This window comes from Aspergillus fijiensis (assembly GCF_003184825.1).
Source record: "Aspergillus fijiensis CBS 313.89 unplaced genomic scaffold BO72scaffold_71, whole genome shotgun sequence".
Classification (NCBI taxonomy): domain Eukaryota; kingdom Fungi; phylum Ascomycota; class Eurotiomycetes; order Eurotiales; family Aspergillaceae; genus Aspergillus; species Aspergillus fijiensis.
In genome coordinates, this window is record NW_024469047.1 from 117,115 (window position 1) to 139,533 (window position 22,419).

General features: G+C 52.8%; 9 protein-coding genes and 1 non-coding gene across 10 annotated transcripts; 5 read left to right on the plus strand and 5 right to left on the minus strand.

Moving 5' to 3' along the window:
* Window positions 1-2: 2 nt before the first annotated feature.
* BO72DRAFT_462811 (SRR1 family protein) lies at window positions 3-1,313 on the plus strand (the record flags this gene model as incomplete). Its single annotated transcript, XM_040946573.1, has 3 exons — window positions 3-310; window positions 478-1,056; window positions 1,127-1,313. 3 exons carry the CDS (start codon window positions 3-5, stop codon window positions 1,311-1,313), a joined length of 1,074 nt encoding a protein of 357 aa, XP_040796672.1.
* A 2,084-nt stretch (window positions 1,314-3,397) lies between these two features.
* Window positions 3,398-5,801, plus strand: cat1 (catalase catB; the record flags this gene model as incomplete). Its single annotated transcript, XM_040941746.1, has 6 exons — window positions 3,398-3,673; window positions 3,718-3,943; window positions 3,991-4,406; window positions 4,457-4,621; window positions 4,671-4,845; window positions 4,894-5,801. The coding sequence occupies 6 exons, from the start codon at window positions 3,398-3,400 to the stop codon at window positions 5,799-5,801; spliced, it is 2,166 nt and encodes a 721-aa protein (XP_040796673.1).
* A 1,181-nt stretch (window positions 5,802-6,982) lies between these two features.
* BO72DRAFT_269588 (putative proline oxidase Put1) lies at window positions 6,983-8,812 on the plus strand. Its single transcript, XM_040940189.1, has 2 exons — window positions 6,983-7,803; window positions 7,886-8,812. The coding sequence occupies exons 1-2, from the start codon at window positions 7,100-7,102 to the stop codon at window positions 8,742-8,744; spliced, it is 1,563 nt and encodes a 520-aa protein (XP_040796674.1). The 5' UTR covers window positions 6,983-7,099; the 3' UTR covers window positions 8,745-8,812.
* Window positions 8,813-8,880: 68 nt separating this feature from the next.
* Window positions 8,881-9,447, minus strand: BO72DRAFT_500804 (uncharacterized protein; the record flags this gene model as incomplete). The annotated part of the gene is made up of 2 exons (XM_040948929.1): window positions 8,881-9,334; window positions 9,389-9,447. The coding sequence occupies 2 exons, from the start codon at window positions 9,445-9,447 to the stop codon at window positions 8,881-8,883; spliced, it is 513 nt and encodes a 170-aa protein (XP_040796675.1).
* Window positions 9,448-9,869: 422 nt separating this feature from the next.
* Window positions 9,870-13,924, plus strand: treA (alpha,alpha-trehalase treA). The gene is made up of 4 exons (XM_040945737.1): window positions 9,870-10,304; window positions 10,371-12,116; window positions 12,163-12,453; window positions 12,502-13,924. The coding sequence occupies exons 1-4, from the start codon at window positions 10,293-10,295 to the stop codon at window positions 13,669-13,671; spliced, it is 3,219 nt and encodes a 1,072-aa protein (XP_040796676.1). The 5' UTR covers window positions 9,870-10,292; the 3' UTR covers window positions 13,672-13,924.
* A 314-nt stretch (window positions 13,925-14,238) lies between these two features.
* BO72DRAFT_t275 lies at window positions 14,239-14,330 on the minus strand. The gene has a single exon. It is a non-coding gene; the product is annotated as a tRNA-Pro (tRNA).
* A 522-nt stretch (window positions 14,331-14,852) lies between these two features.
* BO72DRAFT_439261 (putative C2H2 finger domain protein (Kin17)) lies at window positions 14,853-16,469 on the minus strand. Its single transcript, XM_040943405.1, has 3 exons — window positions 16,314-16,469; window positions 16,050-16,256; window positions 14,853-15,988 (listed from the first exon to the last, which is right to left on the minus strand). Exons 1-3 carry the CDS (start codon window positions 16,413-16,415, stop codon window positions 15,290-15,292), a joined length of 1,008 nt encoding a protein of 335 aa, XP_040796677.1. The 5' UTR covers window positions 16,416-16,469; the 3' UTR covers window positions 14,853-15,289.
* Window positions 16,470-17,012: 543 nt separating this feature from the next.
* On the plus strand, window positions 17,013-17,949 carry BO72DRAFT_452508 (RidA family protein). Its single transcript, XM_040945738.1, has 2 exons — window positions 17,013-17,247; window positions 17,349-17,949. The coding sequence occupies exons 1-2, from the start codon at window positions 17,133-17,135 to the stop codon at window positions 17,693-17,695; spliced, it is 462 nt and encodes a 153-aa protein (XP_040796678.1). The 5' UTR covers window positions 17,013-17,132; the 3' UTR covers window positions 17,696-17,949.
* Window positions 17,950-17,972: 23 nt separating this feature from the next.
* On the minus strand, window positions 17,973-20,458 carry BO72DRAFT_414372 (putative chromatin remodeling complex subunit (Arp9)). Its single transcript, XM_040942538.1, has 3 exons — window positions 20,382-20,458; window positions 18,858-20,286; window positions 17,973-18,804 (listed from the first exon to the last, which is right to left on the minus strand). Exons 1-3 carry the CDS (start codon window positions 20,409-20,411, stop codon window positions 18,236-18,238), a joined length of 2,028 nt encoding a protein of 675 aa, XP_040796679.1. The 5' UTR covers window positions 20,412-20,458; the 3' UTR covers window positions 17,973-18,235.
* Window positions 20,459-20,803: 345 nt separating this feature from the next.
* nctB (negative cofactor 2 transcription regulator complex subunit NCB2) lies at window positions 20,804-21,866 on the minus strand. Its single transcript, XM_040950389.1, has 4 exons — window positions 21,722-21,866; window positions 21,631-21,657; window positions 21,240-21,499; window positions 20,804-21,155 (listed from the first exon to the last, which is right to left on the minus strand). Exons 1-4 carry the CDS (start codon window positions 21,741-21,743, stop codon window positions 21,036-21,038), a joined length of 429 nt encoding a protein of 142 aa, XP_040796680.1. The 5' UTR covers window positions 21,744-21,866; the 3' UTR covers window positions 20,804-21,035.
* Window positions 21,867-22,419: the final 553 nt, after the last annotated feature.

Genomic DNA, 22,419 nt, shown 5'->3' on the forward strand with positions numbered 1-22,419 from the left:
GAATGCCTCTGCCACTACCCGGCGATGATGGTCAAGTGCAATTCATGTTCACGGTAGCTAGGCTCACGCCTGGCAGCAGCCAGCCACGCCGCCTGGAGAATGATGGAGAGGAGATGCTCAAATGTATGCAGCTGTACAAACTCGGGGTGCCTCTTTATACCCGTGAGGCGATTCTGAACGCGTACGGTCAGCTGAAGGTCAGCAAACGAGGCGATGCCATCAAGGTCATGGCCATAGACGGCACTAGTGTCGACTTTATCATCAATACTGGCAGAGTCTGGGCTGGTGCCGATGGATATGAGCGTGAGCTGTGCGTATACTTCCCCGAATTTCTTCAGTCGCACGAGAGAAGAGACACAAACGCTAACATTTTGGGTGGCCGTCGTATGCTAGTGGGAAACCTCGTCTGTGTTTCATGCCCATTCAAAGGCTGGAAAGCGGTGTCATACCCAATCAAGTGTACACCATCCCCTGCAGTATTCGCGTCGCCCACCGAGTCATCACACGCGACCCGATCACCAAGGAGAGATTCGAATATGGGGTTACCGCGTTCGAGAAGGTCCGGTTGAACCTCTTCACCACTCTCCACTTCTGGCGGAATAGCCCCTACTACCAGCTGCTCCGGCACCTGCTGGACGAGTACCCCAAGATGCCCCGGATCACCAAGATCATCGGGTTCGACTGCGGCAGTATGTCCCGCGACATGCAAGGCCAGCCGTCCAACAACTCCCGTGCTCGCTACCAGCATGCATTTCTCATCGCGCTGAAGGAGTACCTTGACGCCCGCAACTTCGAGACCACTGGGCAGGAGGTTCGCGTATACGTGCAGAATGAGACGTACCTTGAGCGGGATATTGAGGTCATCCGGCAGTTCGGGGTACAGGTGCTACAAGATCCGGAGGGGTTCCTCGTTATCGATGAGGAGACCGTGGTTTTCGCATGTCGACCCGAGTGCCCGGTGAGACAGATTGTGGCAGACCTGGCGATGCCGGCAATGATGATCTGGGATCATGAGAGAGATTCAACCAGGGTCAACGGGGTGCCTGTACAGCGCATGTAAGTTCTCTGCCAGAGTCGGCTGGTGCTCGATTCCAGATAAGAAAGTATCATAACCGGTTTGTCGCAGTTTTGACCCCTGGTCCACTCGCCTAGACAGTATGATGAGGTTCTACCATGTGCAGGACTTTCTCAACGATGAGATCAATTTCGATAAGATGGATGTGTGTATTCGTCGCCCTATGGCAGATGTGTATCACGGCTTGAATGATCCAGGACCTGGCGGCGATGCGAATATTGCCCAGCCAGTCGCGTAGTCCGGAGGTGGTAGTGATGGTGGCTGGTCTCTGATGTTGGTATATCTTGGTGATATGTGCAGCGGGTGTCTTTAATGATGTTCTTAGGGCAAGAGCGGGGATCCTGAAAGAGGATGAACATAGGTATGAACCATTGAGATTGTGTTTCTAATATTGTTCGTTGCTGGATGGAACAGACATGATTGGAGAAGTTGAGCTTGGCTCTTCGGAGGACGACAGTTCATCGATGATAATGTGGGTGGCGGGAGCTAAGGTACTGTCCTGGAGCTCGGAGAAAGTCTTGCCGACTGATTAGTGAGCGCAAGAGTCTAGCCCGAGCCCAGATCTTTGTCAGATAGGTCATGGTTGTGACTGGTTATAACCAATATCAATAACGGAGTTGAGTTCTTGAACTAGGGAATGCACACACACATCCCTAGCGGCACCGTAATCCCGGCTAGAAAACCATCTCAGCCGATCTATTGGTATACCAGTGATGAGCAGCAAGCACACTTTAGGAACGAGTGTCAGCCTACCCGTAAGCAAACAGCTTGAATTTTGGGGCTGCTAGTCGCTAGATTCGGGGTATCCCATTGGAGACCTAAACTTGGGAAACGATTGAGGGCTAGAAGATATGATGCTTTGCAAGTAACTACCTAACTAAGTACTGTATGTTAACCGTTGAACCAAGTCAGCCTGGAGGTTAGTACCTAGTAAGTTACTGTAAGTTACCTAAGGTGTAGCTAGTTCCCGTTACGGGTAAGCTTACTCGGATACCCCGCCCTGGAACACCTTCTTTCTTACCTACATAGAGCGTAGTACCAAGGTTATCTTCATCGCTTAATTCTGGTGTGATTCTGTGAGTACTAATGAGCAATTCTCTGGTAGCTTTCTCCATCCTATTAAATGTATATACTCTATAACACATTGTTGTTTCTGTTCAAAAGAACTTATCGCATATTCTCTGCTCGGTTGTGTCGTTCCTGCAGCGGTCGTGGAGATCATCACGTTTTTCTTAACCGGGGTTGCTGACCAGGGGAGATCCCAAAATAGCAGCGAGTGCACACTGCGTGCAGGAGTAGTGCAATAGTAGGAAGTAGTAGTGGTTAGGGTGTGATAGAAAGCCAGGGGAGGTGCAGATTCCCTGTAATCTCTGTAGTGGTAGTGGAAACTCGCCCTTGGCTGCTTGGCGGGAGACGCGTTCCTTCTCTTGTCAACCTCCGTACGTCTCTTTCACACACATACACACACACTCTCTCTCTCTCTCACTTTCATTGGGATCATCCAACACGGAACTCCCCACTGGGTCAGTCCACTAAACATGGTCTATGCTTCTCTAAGCACATCTCACATTCTCACATTTGTTCACCTCTCTTCTTCACCTCGACAAGTATCACGTCATGTTGCCTGATCCAAGTCAGCCTGTCGCGGCTCCGACGCTCCGCCGACCATCGAGACCCTCCATCATTACCAAGCAGTGGGACGGAATAGTTATCAATGGGCAAGCCACGATCGACAACGGCTGGATCAGTCAATCCTCAACCTTGCTCACATCCACCCACCTATAATCCAACCACCAAGCAACAGCAATTGGATGATTAACTATTTCGTCCACGTTCTTGGCTCGTAAAACTAAAACCATTCTGGGATGGGCTGCAACTGTTCCACCTGCACAAACCAATAGAATGAAGCATATTTCTCACGATCACCTGCTGCAGCAAGGCATCATCTCCAGCCAGAGACGGCAAGGGACAGTCTGCTCGGGCGATATTCCAGTTTTATGGCCCGTTTGCCCAGCTTTCTCCCAATGGCCACGGGAAGTCGCATTGGACATGTTCGTGCTATTCTCATTTTGATTCCCGATTGCCGTGGATGCTGGCCCGGTTCTTCACTCCTTCCCCTCGCTTCGCGACTCTATATAAGCCACTCCTGCTCCCTTCCCCCACCCCCCAATTTTCGGCCTCCCCACGTCTTTCTTCTAGCGTCGTGTCGCTCTGTGTCAGATTCTTGCCGGTACTGGTGAGTCAATGTCGGCTGACCCTCTGTTTCACCCTAGGCCGATGATTTGCTCACTTGGAACTCTACATAGACAAGCAGCGTGAAAAATGCGCTCAATTGGTCTTCTCGGCCTCGTTGCCGTCGCACAAGCCGCCTGTCCGTATATGACTGGCGAGCTCACCCGGCGTGATGATTCCGACGCCTCTGAAGCCACTGAGGAGTTTCTCTCCCAGTACTACCTCAACGACAATAACACCTATCTCACCAGTGACGTAGGCGGTCCTATCGAAGACCAGAACAGCCTCAGCGTCGGTGAGCGTGGTCCCACCTTGCTGGAAGACTTTATCTTTCGCCAAAAGATTCAACGTTTCGACCATGAGCGAGTAAGGTTCCATGTCTACCGTGGTGATCTAAGCTGACCATATAGGTTCCCGAACGTGCTGTTCATGCTCGTGGAACAGGTGCCCATGGTGTGTTTGTTTCCTACGGAGACTACTCCAATCTCACGGCTGCCTCCTTTCTTTCTGAGAAGGGGAAGGAGACACCTGTGTTTGTACGCTTTTCTACTGTCGCGGGTAGTCGCGGTAGCTCGGACTTGGCTCGTGATGTTCATGGTTTTGCAACTCGTTTCTACACCGACGAGGGCAATTTTGGTCAGTCTTCCGGTAATCTGCTCGAGACCTATACTAACGCTTCACAGACATTGTGGGAAACAACATCCCTGTATTCTTCATTCAGGATGCTATCCAATTCCCGGATCTCATTCATGCAGTCAAGCCTCGGGGTGACAATGAAATCCCTCAGGCTGCCACGGCACACGACTCCGCCTGGGATTTCTTCAGCCAGCAGCCCAGCTCATTACATACACTTTTTTGGGCGATGTCTGGCCACGGTATTCTACGATCGTTCCGATTCACTGATGGATTCGGAGTTCACACCTTCCGCCTGGTTACAGACAGCGGTGCAACTAAACTGGTGAAGTTCCACTGGAAAACATTGCAAGGTAAGGCCAGTCTGGTCTGGGAGGAAGCCCAGCAGGTATCGGGTAAGAATCCCGATTTCCTGCGCCAGGATCTCTACGAGGCCATCGAGGCAGGCCGTTACCCCGAGTGGGAGGTACGTTTTTTACCTTTTCTTTCGAGGCGACGCACTGCTGACCCACATAGCTCGGCGTACAAATTATGGATGAAGCCGACCAGCTGCGTTTTGGCTTTGATCTTCTTGACCCGACCAAGATCGTTCCAGAGGAATATGTTCCTATCACAAAGCTGGGCAAAATGGCCCTCAACCGCAATCCTCGCAATTACTTTGCGGAGACCGAGCAGGTTATGGTGTGTGCTCCCTATCCCGATGTGTAAACCAGCATGCTAAAGGTTCCAGTTCCAACCCGGTCACATCGTCCGTGGTGTCGACTTCACCGAGGACCCTCTTCTCCAGGGGCGTCTCTTCTCCTACCTTGACACCCAGCTGAATCGGCACGGCGGGCCTAACTTTGAGCAACTGCCCATCAACCAGCCTCGTGTGCCTGTCCACAACAATAACCGTGACGGTGCCGGTACGTCTTCTTCCTCATCCATGCTACCCTTATAGCTAAACCTGGCAGGCCAAATGTTCATCCCCCTCAACCCCAACGCCTACAGCCCGAACACCCTGAACAGCGGGTCTCCGAAGCAAGCCAACCAGACTGTTGGCAATGGCTTTTTTACAGCGCCCCGGCGTGTTGCTAATGGAAACTACCTTCGTAGCACCTCTCCTACATTCTCTGATGTTTGGTCTCAGCCCCGACTCTTTTACAACTCTCTCTCGCCCGCAGAGCAGCAATTTGTGATTGACGCAATCCGCTTCGAGAACGCCAACGTACAAAGCTCTGTCGTTCGGGAGAATGTTGTCCTCCAGCTTAATCGCATCTCCAACGATATTGCCCGTCGTGTGGCCCGCGCCATTGGCGTGAGTCCTCCTGCTCCTGACCCAACTTACTACCACACCAACACCACGGCTGGGGTCGGCAGCTTCGGCACCCCGCTGAAAAAGCTGGACGGCCTCAAAGTCGGCTACCTCGCTTCCGTTCAGAGCCCTTCTTCTATAGCCGCTGCCAAAACTCTCACCGACTCTCTGGCCAAGAAGAACGTTGACGTGGTTGTTGTGGCGGAGCGTCTCGCTAGTGGTGTCAGCCAGACCTACTCCGCCTCCGATGCCATTCAATTCGATGCACTGGTTGTCGCCCCCGGAGCGGAGAGTTTGTTTGCAGCTACCTCGTTGACTGCTCCTCAGGGCAACGCCACGACTTTGTATCCGGCGGGCCGTCCGCTGCAGATCCTCATTGATGGGTTCCGCTTCGGAAAGCCCGTTGCCGCGCTGGGAAGTGGGTCCGGAGCTCTGAAGAGTGCAGGCATTGCGACCTCGAGAGACGGAGTCTACGTTGCAGACGAGGCATCGGACTCGTTCTTTGATAAGTTCACTGAGGGATTAAGGACATTCAAGTTCTTGGACCGGTTTGCCGTTGATAATTAGGCGATGAGCTGTGGTGGCATCCCTTCTGAGTATGCCTTGGTAGGAGGAGTGGGCGGCATCTGTCTATTCGCCTATATCGGTCGCTCTGTCCATTGCTCGGCTAGGTAACCGCTGCCAATGGTAAATTGATGACGGAAAATAAGCTGATATGGGCGCTGCCCTGACCGACTAATCTTTGATGTAATTATTATTAGCATTAGCCTTGCAAATATGAGCACAACTTCTGTTTCCTACATTATCGGCCACAAAAGAAGACGAACTTTATCTTGCTTGAGGTATTGAACAAGGCGCGGTTCTGAATTGAATCCTCCGAGGAATTAACCCATCAATTTACCACGGCATACCACCATTTGTGATAACCTCTGTTCCACCCCGCTTGACCGCCTCAAACAACCAACCACCTCGAAACTCCCTCAACAGGCACGGTAACACAAAAGCATTACATAAATCTGACTTATCCCACATATTCTAGGAGTGACACAGAAGAAGCAAGGGGGAAGAGGGGTCGCGATCTCCAAAACTGTCCGGTGTGACATTGAAAGAGGGAGCGGTAGCGTTGGGGTTGAAGCGCGGAGAGTCTCTCTCTCACCTTCGGAAGCAGAACCCGAAGATTGCTTTCGTTCATACGAGAAGCCAAAGTATCAATCAGTATTATTCTACCCTCCTTCCACCTGTGAATCGTTTTTGTTGGTTGATACTCGGTTTACCTATTTTATGTCACTGTTTGCTTCCTGACTAAGGGATTCTTTGTGGTTCTTGAGAATTCGGTTTCAAGGTTTCAAGGCGAGATGACTTGATGATTGGAGGTCTTGGTCCCAGTTGTTTACTACCTTACTCTTTTACTCTCTCACATTGAGCCAGAAGGATCCGCATTGATAAGGTCGTACGACAAACCCCCTCCCTCCCTCCCCGCCTTTAAGACGGGTGAAAACCGAAGATAAGTTCACGAACTAACAACACTGGAAAGTTGATAACACCTTTGGGTACAGTAATGCTGAGTGGTCCAGCAAGCGGCAGCAGAAGCCGAACACCCCGCGGGCAGTGGGCACTGGTGGGCAGCTGAACCGATAAGTTAACTTTGGGCAGATGCAACTGCTGACGATCCCGCCTCGACGGAAGCCAATCGGGGGGTCCACCGGAGGGAATCTCGAGCCGAAAGGTGGCATGGAAGGGGTCATCAATCCCACCCTGCGGTCATCTCAAGGGCGCATTGGTATAAATATAGGCTGAGCGGGGAATCCTCCTCTGCTTACTGACTGACTCTCTGTGATTGTGTCCGTAGGACCTTGTGTGTGAAAATGAAAGCTCGAGCATCTCATCTCGTTTCGCGGCCGCGGCTGGATCCTCTGGTGTTCTGTCACAGGCTCTGTATCTCGACTTCTACTACTTCGCGCATAGCGGGATCTTCACCGACGAAGGCGGCAACTACTACGGTGCCGACAGCGAGTGGTACCGAAAATACAGCGCATCATCAACATCATCATCTTCATCATCATGAGATTGCTTTTCCTGCAACGAGGACAACCTCCGCCGCGCAGCCCTCGTCTGTAACGGCCGCCCCCCTCGCCGGCCTCCCGACCCGAACCTTCCTGCGTTCTCTGTTCCTTACCAGCGTGATGGCATCGCCTCTGCTGACGCCCTGTCTGTCGCTCATGAAGTTGCTTGTTGACTCCCCTTCCAAGTTGCTGCGTCCCTCCTCCAACGCCGCGATGGACTATCTCCTCCGTCGCTCCATCTACGATCACTTCTGCGCGGGGACCAACGAGATCGAAGTTCGCCAGACGGTCCGGGAGATGAAACGGCTGGGCTTCAAGGGCGTGATTCTGGGGTACGCGAGAGAGTCGATCGCACAAGTGAGCCCGAGCTCTCATCAGGAAACGATTGCCGCGGTGCTGCAGGGACAGCTACAACAGGCACAGTGGGAACAGGCGGTCAATGAATGGAAAGAGGGGAATCTACGCACTCTGAAGATGTTGGGTGAGGGGGACTACTTGGCTGTTAAGTATGCATTTCTCCGTCGCTGGGTGGATGGGCGGTTAAAATACACCGAGGTATTTAGTTGCTGATATATGACCCCTAACTAGATTCACTGGCGCTGGTCCGCTGGCGGTTCACTCACTCACGCGGAATGATCCCCATCCCCCGCCGCAAATCGCAGCTGCCATCCATGAGATATGTGCAGCCGTAGCAGCGCAGAAATCCCGGCTATGGATCGACGCGGAGCAGCAAGTTTTTCAAGCGGCGATTGATTCTTGGGCGGTGGATCTAATGAGGAGGTTCAATCGTCCTAGTTCCGAGACACCTCAGAAGGAACCCCCGATCGTTGTTTTGAATACCTACCAGGCCTATCTGAAGCGCTCGGCTGACATCCTCGCTGGTCATCTGCGTCTAGCGCGACAAGAGGGTTGGGGGGTAGGTGTGAAGTTGGTCCGAGGGGCGTATATTGCGCATGATCAACGGGACAGGATCTGGGACACTAAAGAGGAGACAGACGCAAACTATAACGGAATTGTGAGGGCGCTGATCGAAAATTGCTACCCCTCCATCTCGAGAGGGGCAGGGTCTGAGCTTCGATCCGAGAGGGCGGAGGATCTTCCAACAGTGCGACTGTTCGTAGCTTCGCATAACGGGGAGAGTGTAGCCAAGGCGTGCGCGCTCTACCAACAACGACAAAGGGAAGGCCGGAAGACGATTCCTGTCGAGGTGGGTCAGCTGCAGGGGATGGCGGACGAGGTTAGTTTGGGAATGGTCGTTGCTGGAGGTCACGCGGAAGCGAAGCCCGGGGTTTTCAAGTGCCTGGCCTGGGGTTCCACGGAGGAGTGTCTACACTTTCTGCTGCGGCGGGCGGTGGAGAATCAGTCCGCGATGCAGCGGACGAGGGATACAGCACAGGCGTTACGAGGGGAGGCATGGAGGCGAATGGTGGCTTTGATGCGAGCATGATGCACCGGACTTATTATCTCCACCAGGAAATGATCGAAATATGACGCGATGTGTAGATGGATCGATTTTCTCTTGGGTGCCTTTCCTTTGTCGGTTCCTCCGTTCTTTGTACACCGGTGCACGCTAGGACCGAGGATCATAGGATCGGACCCCGCTTACTGCGAAGAATCTCGATTGCCTCGAGATAATCGGGGTTATCATCATCAATGACCGCCTCGCATTCGAACCCCTCGAGGAGTTCGAGCACGTAGTCCTGGCAGTCCCACTCGAGGGTCTCGTTGTCTACCAGGGCGGCGTCCACGACAGCCTGGATAGTGGGGATGTCCACACTGCCAATGTCCGAGACCCTGATTGACTGGATGTACATGGGGATATTCCGGGGGTGGCCGTGGGAAGTGACTTTGGTGAAACCTGGGTGCTCCCCGTCGACTTCGAACAGGTGATCCTCGGTGTCGGAGTGAAGATGGAGGGCCCAATGCTGGAAGTTGCCATAGCGAGGATGGAAGATGGCGACCGCGAGGTACGGAGACATGTTGGTGAGGAAGGTGACTGATGCTGATACGGTGGAAAATAGAAAAACTGTGTGCGAGCTTCTATATCATTATCTCTTCATTTGTTGTTTATCCAGGCAGTCAATATCCAACCAGGCAACCACCACCACCACCACCACCACCGCCCGGCCACCAGCCACAGCCGAACACATGGCTGCGGTGGCTGCGGTGGCTTGCGGTGGCTGCGGAGTCTTACCCCGCAAGACCCTGAGTTGGCTTGTCTTTTCCCTCTTCATCCCCTCAACTATACCAAGGTACAGCTCAGCATGGTGTCATTGCAGGTAACTTAACTATATTCCCAGGATTCCCAGCCAACTTGCTTCTACTGCAGTAGTAAGTAAGTATGAGTAAGTTCGTTCTTTGACCTTGGAATTCTAGGCAAAATGGGTCCTCTATCCAATTAGTGGCCTCAATTCCCAGTCCCCGGACAGAGCCGGTGGCTGTTGCTTCCCCACATTCTCAGATGACTGGCTGGGATCCCCGTGATTGGACTTTTGGTGCCTGTCACTGACGCCATCAATTTCTGCTTCCGCTTCCGCTTCCACTTCCAAGTGAATTCTCCCCCATTTCCCCCCTAGTACGAGTATGTCCAACATGCCCAAGATTCATTCACTCCCTGACCCATCGGCCCATCCGGGTCGCTTTCCCCGTCATCTTTTGCTTTAAATCCCCCTCAATTCCCTCTTCTCTTCTCTGCGCGATGTCTGGTCTATCTATCTTTAATCTTCTTCCCCTAAGTCGCCTCAATTCTCCTAGTTTCACCTTCGTGCAGCCGATCGACCTTGGCATTCCCACACTTGGACACGAGGGTGGATCGTCCATCGCAGCCAAATCTCCGATCGCAGGAACTTTGTCTGTCTAGGCTTGGTCTTTAAATTCTCATTCTCCGCGTCGCTGCGTTTCTCCTTTTCCTCTGCTCTGCTCTTGCAGTACTGTCGGATACGATCTCCGCACGGGTTCACTGCTCTCTCTTGTGACGGCCTGCCGGCGCAGCAAGATGCAGCTCAAGGTATTTACCCCACAGATACCAAAGACACACACTGCCTTCAGAGAGAGAGGAAGCTAATGAACCCAGTCGCTGGTAAACTTATTGTCTCTGGGATTGGCTCTCCCTGCTGCTGTCGAGGGAGGCCCCCATCGACAGGCTCGTGTTGCCTCCGCCCTTCATCGTTACGGTGGCCGTGATTTTGTCCAGCCATCGAGCAACAATGCTTCCGGTGTTTACCCAACCCGGTTCGCGGGTGTCACCTGGGACGATGACAATTGGCGTCTCACGACTACTACCGTCGACCAGGGTCACTTCCAATCTCGGGGCTCGATCGCCAATGGTTACATAGGCATCAATGTCGCCAATGTCGGCCCTTTCTTCGAGATGGACTCGGAGGAGAACGGTGATGTGATCAGCGGATGGCCACTCTACTCCCGTCGCCAGTCCTTTGCGACCATTGCCGGCTTTTGGGACCGTCAGCCATTGACAAATAAGTCCAATTTTCCCTGGTTGTCTCAGTATGGCAGCGATAGTGTTATCAGCGGCGTTCCACACTGGAGTGGCTTGATCCTCGACCTGGGTGACGACACTTACCTTGATGCAGGAGTCGACAATCAGACCATCACTGACTTTCAATCAACCTTCGATTACAAGGCTGGTGTGTTGTCCTGGTCCTATACCTGGACCCCTGCCGGCGACAAAGGATCTTATGCTATCACTTATCGACTCTTCGCGCACAAGCTGAGTGTCAACCAGGCTGTGGTAGACTTGGAAATTGTACCTTCGACCGATGGCAACGCAACGGTTGTCAACGTGTTGGATGGATATTCGGCTGTCCGCACCGACTTTGTCGAGTCGGGAGAGGACGAAGGGGCCATCTTTTCTGCTGTGCGGCCATGGGGTGTGAGCAACGTCACTGCATACATCTATGCCACTCTAGATGCCTCAGACAATGTTGATCTGTCTTCTCGAACGCTCGTCACCAATAAGCCCTACGTACACACGAATGACTCCTCTATTGCTCAGGCAGTCAACGTTCGTTTCACTGCCAATGAGGCCGTCCGCGTCACCAAGTTCGTTGGCGCAGCTTCCACAGACTATTTCCTGGTGACCCGCGAAACCGCCAAGCTTGCTGCTCAAGCCGGGCTGGCTCTGGGTTACTCCCGCTCGCTGCAATCGCACGTCGCAGAATGGGCGGAGATTCTGCATGAGAGTGCTGTCGATCGTTTCAATGACCCTATCACTGGCAAGCTACCTGCGGACCGCCACATTATTGACTCGGCCATTATTGCCGTTACCAACACGTATTACCTGCTGCAGAACACTGCAGGTCCTAACACACTTGCAACCACAGGTGGAATGCCTGTCAACATTGACAGTTGCGCTGTCGGTGGTCTGACCTCGGATTCTTATGCTGGCCAGATCTTTTGGGATGCGGATCTGTGGATGCAACCTGGACTGGTGGCGTCGCATCCTGAGTCGGCACAACGCTACACCAACTACCGCATTGCCTTGCACTATCAAGCCGAGGCCAATGTCAAGACTGCGTTTGCAGGTTCACAGAACCAGACTTCCTTCAGTTCTTCTGCCGCAATCTATCCGTGGACGAGCGGTCGATTCGGAAATTGCACTGCTACGGGGCCGTGCTGGGATTACCAGTACCATCTGAATGGCGACATTGGTCTTGCAATGATCAATCAATGGGTAACTAGTGGTGACACGGAATGGTTTCGCAATTATCTTTTCCCGATCTACGATTCGGTAGCCACGCTCTACGGAGACCTTGTTCAGCGAAACGGGTCAGCGTTCACATTGACTAATATGACCGATCCGGTAAGTCTGCAAGATACATCATACGAATATCAGCTGATTCCTTTAGGACGAGTACGCGAACTCAATCGATGCCGGTGGTTATACCATGCCACTTATTGCTGAGACCCTGAAGTATGCCAACCAGTTTCGCAAGCAATTTGGGCTGGAGGCGAACGAGACCTGGGATGAGATTGCGGAGAACGTTTTGATACTACGCGAGAATGGTGTAACCTTGGAGTACACTTCGATGAATGGATCGGCCGTTGTAAAGCAGGCTGATATTGTACTCAACACGTTTCCCTTGGCCTACGAGTCTGACAATTATACCACCGAGAATTCGCTGACGGACCTCGACTACGTAAGTGGTCTCTTACCATGTCGTTTGGGGGTATGCTAACTGGTGCAGTATGCAAACAAGCAATCCGCCGATGGCCCAGCCATGACTTATGCTATCTTCTCTATTGCTGCCAGCGATGTTTCTCCGTCTGGCTGCTCTGCCTACACCTACCATCAATATTCCTATGCGCCCTACTCACGAGGCCCTTGGTATCAGCTCTCTGAGCAGATGATCGACGATGCCAGTATTAATGGTGGCACTCATCCGGCGTTTCCCTTCCTGACTGGACACGGTGGTGCCAACCAGGTTGTTCTATTTGGCTATCTGGGGCTGCGTCTGTTGCCGGATGATATCCTCCACGTGGATCCCAACCCTCCACCCCAGATCCCGCACATCACCTACCGGACATTCTACTGGCGCGGTTGGCCGATTTCCACCTGGTCAAACTACACCCACACCACTCTGCAGCGCTCCTCTTCTGTGGCACCTCTAGCTTCAGCCGATGTTCGCTTCAACAGCACCGGTATCACCGTCCAGGTCGGCCTGTCTACGAGCGACACCACGGCTAGCTACACTCTTCCTCTTTTCGGGTCTTTGACAATCCCTAACCGTCAGATTGGGTCCATCAACACCACTCCGGGCAACCAGGTTCAGTGCCATCCGGTCTACTCGCCTGATGCTTATGAGCCTGGTCAGTTCCCTATTTCCGCCGTTGATGGTGCCACCTCGACTCGCTGGCAACCTTCTTCTGGAAATCTGTCTTCGATCACCGTGACCCTTTCTACAGTCAACGCGCAATCCGCCGACAGTGTAACTGGTTTCTACTTTGACTGGTACCAGTCTCCCCCCAAGAATCTAAGCATCATTTTCCACGATGCGCCCATCACGCGGCCTGCACAGTTCTTCGCTGCTTCCGGCAACTCCACCTCTTCTTACCGTCTCATTGCCCAGCTGTCCGATGTGACCCAGTCGAGTCCCTATAACAGCGCCGCTATCGAAAAGGCCAACACTGTCTCTATCCCTAGTGGCAACACCACAACTATCACTCTAAGTGGGCCTGTTCGCAGTGCACGATTCGCCACCCTGTTGATAGCAGGTAACCAGGCAAGCGCGAACACAACTAAGGGTGCAACCGTGGCCGAGTGGGTGATCTTGAACGGCAACTCTACTACCGAGGCGAGCACCACGAGCAAGCGGTCGCTGACAGCACGCGACAGGGCCACGTTAGCCCGCTTCTAGTTGTCGAGGCACCCTAGGGCCCTGGAGCTAATGTGTCTTTATGGTGGTCAGTCTGGCCGGCATCGGAGCTAGACGAGCTATGCTACGTACATGACGGGTTGGTTTCTTGTGTATCTAGTATCCTTTTCGCCGTCTAATTTCTTCCTCCTGCTCATGTCCCTTCTATCGTTATGTGCTCGGCTAAATGCCGGGCACGCAAACGACGTACATACAGACATACATAACCTCATTGCAATTAATCATAATATTCAGCTTTGATGTATGATCCCTTCAGAGGTTGAGATAACGGGTGATCCGGTAATTATAGAAAAGGATAGAGCCAGGCTGTAAAGGAAGGTAGCAGTTCAGTTTGTATCTCGTAGGGTCTTAACCCCATTCGAGGTGTTGTCATCCCTTTCTGGTCGAGTGAACAGCGGGTGCATGTTGATGTACAGCCACCATACTGGGCCTGTACCCACATATCTGTGGGCGGGGGGGCTAAGAAGAGGCCAATCATTAACACGAAGGGGAAAAAAATAAACCTCAAGACGCGATCGGTGATGATAATGGGGCAAAAAAAATAATCAAGGCCCGAGCCGCGGATCGAACGCGGGACCTCTCGCAGATATGCTTGGGTTTGGAATCCCTAAGCGAGAATCATACCACTAGACCACCCGGGCTTGTTATGTCGAATGGCTCAATGTTTGCACTTATGTTCTAAAATCATTAGCATGATCGAAGGGCATCTTGTTGACTTGCTGTTTCGAGTGTTCGGATGTTTACCGTGCTGGTGAATACACTGGAGGTACTAGTGTGTTATGTACTTTAACTAGAAGCTGCAGTCTTGAGTAGTGACCCTGTGGGTGGGTGTTCATTGGTTTTGTCTAGGTTCGAATATTGTGATGATTGGTGGGCTTCATTTTGGGTTATATATTTCTAACTCATCTGGGGATGCCACGCTGACAAAGCGGGACTATGGAAGAATATACGAGCACGGCAACTACAATAATATCCCGTCGGATGTGGCGTAGACAAGACACAAACGAGGCGAAGTTACCACCAGGTGCCTCATGAATGGATCGGTGCTTTGAACTACGTTGGTTGATGCAGAGAATCAACCGATAGATGGCAAGGGAAGTAGCCACCAGTCACGTGACAATATACACAAAAACGTGGACGAGAATACATAAGAATACATTTTACCCGCCCGGTAGCATAGGTAGATGACTGAAATTAAGCTATCAAGGGACATCTACCGCCCCTGGATCTAAAATGATCCCCCACCCCAGCCCTTTATTCCACAAGGCCATGGTTGAGTAGTCCTGATCGAAAGGGGACACCAGTCGCTCTCGCGTGGAGACACCCATCGCTCTCACCCGGAGCTGCTGTCTAGTAGCGCATCAGATGCGCATAGCGTGGAGATGCCGTCCGGGTCTCCCGCAGCGCTGGATTGAGCGCTCCTGCAAGATCCTGACACCAATGAAGCAGAAGCCCTCGCGGCGTAGAGGCCCAGCCAAGCCAGAGGACGAGGACCGATGGTCTCGCGCGAGATCGGTGTCTAGGCGCGGCAGCGAAGAGAGATGTGAGAGGATTCCGAGTTTCAACTCACACCCAGTCATAGTAGCAGACTGCCCTGCGTTCAAGAGATCTTCGGGCGTTTAGCATCCGGGAAACCGGATGCCCCGCGCATACGCTTGCGCTCCATTGCTTCCATTTCCTGCTTCATGATCCGCTCCTGCTCCGTCATCTTTCTGGGCGCCTCCTTCACAGGACCCTTCTTCCCTGCGAGAGGGTTCTTCTTCACCGCCGTCGCAAACACATTCTTCGGCTTGTTGCTGCCAACCCCGAAAGACAGCGACACCTTCGGCGCCGCCGCCGTCGGAGCAGCCACGGGCGCAGGGGAGGCAGCGGCGGAGGCCTCCGGAGAAGCCGGCGAGGCACTGGAGTCCTTTTCTTCGGCCGAAGTGGCCGTTGCCGGTGACTCAGCCTTCGCGTCCTCACTTGTTTTCGCACCGAACCCGATATTCAGCTTCACTTTCTCGCCCTCCTTCCGCTGCAGGTTTCTAGCCTCCGGATCAATCTCATCCTCCTTTACGGCGGCCTGACGCGCGCGCTCGATCTGCTCCTGGATCTGCTGCTGCTCCCGCTCCTCGTCGCCCTTATCCTGCCGCTCCTTCTTCGCCAGCGCCTCGCGGCGGCGCATCGTATCCGGACTCCGATCAATGTACGCGACAAACAGCCCCTTTTCAGATTCCTGTACTCGACAAAGACCCTCGCGACCGAGGTGCGCGATGAATTGCGACAAGCTCTTCCATTTCGTGGCGTTCATGTGAATATGCTGGCCCAAATTGTTAGCACCCCACCCCTATAGTCTCATCACCCTTCAAGGAAAAACTCACCGTTTTATCTGCAATAATCTGCTGGTAGAACTGATTCGCGTTGACCTCCTTCTCCCCGTGCGTCGTTCTCAGAAGACCGAGGAAATTATCAATGAACTGCTTGCTGTAATCTTCGATATATTTCTTCGGATCCTCGCCGATGAGCAGCACCTGACGGACGTGGCTTTCGGACTGGACGTGGCATTTGAAGCCGTTCTCGTCTCTCATCTGGGACAGTCAGAGTCAGTATAGTCTACCTGGGTAGAGTGAACGGGGATCGCTTACCTGTCGCTCACATGCTTGGCAGTACCATCGCAATCTGCCCAGACCCTTCTGTTTGATCTTGTTGCTGATAGCTTTTGTACTTCCAGCCTCTGCGCGCGGCATTGTGACGATGTGGTGATAGTTAGGAAAGAATAAGTGGTTGTCGGGAAGAGGATGAGTGTCTCGCCGCAAGACAAGCCCGCCCGCCCCAGGAACGGGTGGCGACGAGGCAGGATTAGATAAGTGATCCACGTGACTGAAATGGCTATCCCGGCTAGACAGGAGTAGGCTAATTATTGGCTGTACTCCGTAGTTCAACTCGCATTGTTACAATGAGCATAAGACAAGCACTGAGATTGGTCTGTCCTGCCTGCTATAATACCATTTGTGGGGCTCTAGAATGCTCCAAAGCCTCACTACAGTTACTTCTTTCTTGTCACTTGCTGCCTTGACATATTGACATCCCTAGGTGCAAGTGAAAATAGGAGCCAATCTAGACGACACTGAAGCCTACCTAGTAGTGCTACTATGGCTAGTAGTTATACAATTGGGCTGAACAGACAACCTCAAACCTGAAATACTACCAGCATCACTCAATGCCCAGCAGTCTGATCTATAGTTACCTACACCCATGTCACCTACTAAATTAGCATCTCTGACTATACCAACCTACCACTAAAACCCCCCACTAGCTTCCCCCTCTCCCAAGTCGATTATGAACCCATATAAACACCGTCTCCCATCTTACCCCCCCTTAACCCCCCTGATAGTCTCCCATCATATTCAAGCTCAACCCTAGACCCCGTCATTAGAGTGTTCCATCCTCCCAAACCACCTATCATGCCCCGCAAACTCCCCAGCTACTCCCGTCCCGGCCGCGGCCAACACTTCCAAGACGAATATGGCTTCTCCGAAGCCTGCATTGCCGGCGACAGAATGGAGATTGCCGGACAGAGTCAGTTCCAGATCCCAACTTAACCTTGTCACCCACCCCACCTACCTCCCATCCACTCCCCCCCTCCGAACCCAAGCCAAACTAACCCTCCCCCCCAAAAGCCGGAATGTCGCCCACCTCCACGACAATCCCGCCCACCCTCGAAGAAGAAGTCGCCCAGGCATTCGCCAACATCAACGAGGTGATCCTGTACGCGCTGGAGCGGGCCCGGCCGGAGCTGCGCGCCCAGGTGACCACCGGGTGGGAGCTGGTCACCAAGTTGCGCAGCTACCACGTCAACCTTCCCCAAACCCGGGAGACGATCATCGGGCTGATGGTGGACGAGGTCCGCAAGTGGTGTCCCGGGCACCAGCCGACGTGGACGATGCTGGGGATCGAGGCGCTGCCGTTCGAGGGCCAGAATCTGGAGATCGAGGTGGATGTTTATCTGGGTCCGTCGGGGGCTTAGGTAGGCCCTTTGGGTTTTGAGAGAGAGGGGGGGGTTGGTTGGTGAGGTGGGCTCGTTGGTCTTTACATCAATTGAGAGGGGAGGATGTTGTGTGCATGTACATAATTGTTCTGGAGCGGCTGTGGTTGAAGTATCCAGTGTTGGACTGATACGGATGTAACCCGTACTAAAAGTGTGGATTCTATATAATCTCTTGCTTTCCTCTGTTTGAGGGCCAAACCAAAGGCTAGAATAGGCATACGAAAACTCGTCGAATTTTTGAGCTCAAACGTTTACGATGCCCCATTTTGGTGCCTTGCAAGCACCTTTGTACATACACTTTACCCTGAATCGTGGGTTGGATCAGATCAAACTACAGCCTCAATCTCCGTAGCTTGAGTGATGATAGCCTTCCTGTTCTTGTCTTTTTTCTCTCTCTAATTTTCTTAAGAGAAGAGGCTAGTCATGTAGTAAAGGTACAGAAAACCCTCGGTCAAAAACAATTATTCGAGTATTTCAGGTAAAAAAAAATTCCCTTTCCGAGACAAATTCATAGGGCTATCACATGACATAATCATGAATCGCGGACGGGCCGTTCTCGTTATACTCTACCCGGGTCATGAAGCCCTTGCTGAGGCCCTGGTCGAGCACGAACACGACCTTGGATGCGACCTGGGCCCCAAGGAAGACCGCCTCCTCCATACCGTGGCCACCACTCGCCACGCCGGGACCGCCAGGACCAGCTGCTCCGGGTGCGTTGGTGTTGGCTTGCTCTTTCCATTCGGAAAAGTACTCCGGAGGTCGCAGCGTCTTGACCGAAGTCGGGGTTTGGGAGTGCCCTGTGGACCGGTGGTGATGCGACATCGATGTGGGATCCATCAATGGAGTTCCGGGGGGCATGCTGGAGGACGCCGGGTTGTTGGAGTGTGTGGCAGCGACGAGGAGAGGATTGACACCGTGACCAGCAGGGTGGGTCATCGGACCAGGCTGGCCAGAGGGGGCAGGAGTGTTGGTTCCTCCTGTCGGAAGAGGGGTGGAGAAGTTGGAAGGGATTTCGGAGGTGAACATAGTGGCGGATGGAGAGAGGATGTATTTTTGGGTGATGGCACCAAGCAGAGATGCCGTGAATCCTGTGAGACAAGATTAGTATGGGAGCCACATTGACTTCTGATGGAATACATACCCTTGATCTTGCTGCCATTGCCAACAACAATCAATGAATCCCAAAGCTCACTCCGCTTGGTGGCATCCGGCACAGCGAGGATCGTATGGTGAATTTGGGTTGCGATGTCCTCCAAGAGGCCGCTGGTTAGACGCTCACCGGAATTCTGCTTGGGCGTTGCCGCCAGGAACCGCTCCACACCGACCTCAATCTCTCGCGTTTGGCGGATGTACCGACCGGGGCCGTTGGTCGCCTCCTTTTCTGACTCTATCCGTACATATTCTTCGAATTGGAATGTAGCCTTTTCTTTCTTCGAATTGGGCAGACGGACAGGCTTTGCGTTTTGATCCGTACTACCCTTCTTAGTCGAAGCCTTCTCCGCCTTTTCCTTCTCCCGGTTGGCGAGAAACTCGCTGGTGTTGCCGCTAACGATAGCTGCGACGTCCAAAACGCCCTCATCTTCGTCGTCCCCATTGCCCTCAGCTCCGGTCTGGGTGCCGTCACCCGGACCGCGGGGAACAGTCCCATTCGCGCTGCCATTCTCTGCGCCTGTGGACGCAGACGCGGCTGGATTGACGCCCTGTCGCGCAGTTGCAGCGGTTCCGGGTAGTGGCGTACCGGGAGGGAGAAGCTCGGTGATGTTGCTTCGTTTTAGCTGTTCACACATCTCCCTGGAGAAGCCCTTAGATCCTAGGAGTTCAACCAGGCGGTCCGTCATGTAGTCTCCACCGCAGCCTTCTAATGCGAGACCTCTTCCGTGCTCGCTGACAATGAAATCCGTAACAGCCGTAACATCGACCTTATCCTTCCCGACATCGACCACCGTGGCTGTTGATGTACCGTAGCCGTAGCAGACGGCGAGCGCAGAGTCCATCATGCAGAAAGCGGGCGTCTTAAATTTCTCGAAGACGAATTGAGTGATCGTCTCGCGGTCCCGTGCGGACCAGGCCGGTTCTGCGATGAGCATGATAGGGGTGTGGAAAGGAGGACTGAGGGTGTTGTGGACATGGGTTAGGAGGGCGAAGAAGCATGACCAGTTAACGATGCGACCATTCTCGATGGGATAGATCGCCCCTTCATCCGATGCCACGTCCTCTTCGTAGTAGATCTCTGTTGTCGTAGGTTTCTCTGCTGCGGGGTCGGTCGGCTGTGCTTCCTCGTTCTTCTGTTCTGCATTGGCAGAGGCCTCGGGCTGCTCGGTCGTGGCCTCCGTTTTCACCGTGTCTTGTTGAGTTGTGGAATCCGCATCCTTCATCTCCACGTCTTCCTTGGGCGCCTCGGTACCATTGCTGACTGGGACCTCGTGCCGACGCTCGCGGATCTTGTATGGTTCATACTCACCCTTCTTCTCGGCAGGGAACATCCGTGTGGGGAAGCGAAACCGAGCAGGTGTGAATGATTCTGGTAGGCCGAGTTGCGCCAGGGTGACCTGCGAGCCTGGCGCAATTATCTGGACGAATGGGTGTTAGTTAGGTCTGGTGGAAGTGTAGACTTCATTCGGATGGCGGATATATGACCAGACGGGCGGAGGCGGTTGGGACGTACCAAGATGTGTTCATCTTTGAAAGGGGGCATGATGGGCGATCCAAAGTGACGAGGCCTGGGACTGTCGCAATCACGGCACTGACTCTCCGCGGTGTTTGCAGCAGCGAGCTTTGCGCGCTAGGATCGGAGGTTGGGCGGAGAACCCAATGAGGCTTAGCGCCGCGGTCGAGCGTGGTCTGTGCTTCGTTTACTGACTGGACTATCTATACAAAGTGCAGTACGGTGAATTCCGCGCATTTTTTTATACGTTCACTCGCCTCAATATCAAGCCTGAACTGAAGGATATTTGTGGTTATGTCCCGGTGTCTCTGGAACAGGCCAATCGGGGTTTCTGCATACCGATATGATGTCGCTCTTAGGCTCTTTAAAATCCACCCCCCCGCATGGTCTGCAACTCGGATATGGCAAGGGTGTAAAACAATGAAAAGTGCGCACTCCTGGTTTGTCTCCCAGAAGCAATATAGAATTATATGAGCCAAACTAGCGAAGCCTCGAGGGACATGAAATACATAACCGACCCCTTTCCCAAGCACGACCCAAACCAACAAACTCCGAAATTCTGTCCTCTGGAATCTCAAACTCCTGAACCTGGATCTCCTATGGCCAGCATGAGATCAAACCACATTACGATGTTTCATGCAAATTCGTTGCCTTTTACTCCGGAGCGGCGTGATATTTCTCGGTTGCGGAGCGGAACAACTCCTGCTGCTGCCGGAGCAGCTCTTCCTCGGACAAGCCGCTTTGTTCCATCTTGCTCTGCTTTTTCTCTCGGGACTAGCGATGGAGAGGCGCGTCAGTCTTTGTTCTTTTTTTTTTTTTTTCGCACAATCCCAAGGAAGACACGAGAGCATGACGTACCTTCAACTGTTCCTTGTGTTCTTCCGCAACAGCCAGGACATCGGCGATGTAGTCACCGAAGCCGAGATCGCGCAGGGCGCGCTCGACATGTTCGCAGGCGATCGTCTTCTTGGCCTCTTTCTCGCTGATGTCGTTGGCTTCGGAGGAGATCAAGGTGATGAATTCGACACAGCATTCCATAAGCAGATCGCGGGCATCTTTGGAGAAAGTCTGACCGGAGGAGGGCGGGAGGATCTCGGTGATGATTTTCTGCACCGTCGCTATAGATTCCGTGGCGGTTAGTCTCTATACGCGTATTCGCTTGCATCGGGCCAAGAACGCGACCGATGTTGACAAAGAAACCTTTTGCGCCCACGCCTTCGCAAACAACGCGATGCTTAGAACCACATACCTTTGGGAAGCGACAGGTCGTCGTTTGCTGTAGATTTGTACGAGTCAGCATGTAATTGTATTGCGCCAAGAAAGTAAGGCTGAGCACGTACAACTGAACTCTCGATCCGACATGGTCGACGAATGATGTGTGAGAGGAAGAGAAAAAAAAAGGGGTGGGTAGGAGGTAGTCCCGCGCTCGGTGAAGCTGTTCTTCACAAGAAGTATGGCTCGTCCACCGCGCGCGGGGACTAGGATGGTCTAAATAGCTGTGAGGGCCAAATTCCCGGCGGCGCGGAGGGACTCGAACACGGAACGGAAGAACTAGACTAACAGTCTGGGCAGAATCCTACCGCCCTCGTGGGTTTTTATTCGGCGCCGCAGCTTCGATTTTTTTTCTTTGCTTCTTCATTCGCACAGTGCCCTTCGCACAACAAGGAAACTTGATTTTGGCTTCCTGTTCCAAGTTTTTGCTCCGGCCAACCTTTGTTGGTCAAATACAACAACAATGGACTAACATAAATGGTATGTTTCTTCTTCGTTTTCCCTTTCGCTCCCACTTTACTATGATGAACATCGTTGTCGCCCCTATCAGACCATTCTATGGTGACGTACACTGTCCAAGCCAAACGGACTACTGATATCCTTGCAAAATCTGCATTTTGTGATCGCTCAGAATCTTTCAGGAATTCTTTACTGACTGACTTGAAGAACTTTTAGGCAATTTCGATTTGAGATTCGATACCAAAGATATTGATATAATGAAATCGATTTTTTTTTTCTGTTTACAATCTCTTTTGTAAAATTTCTC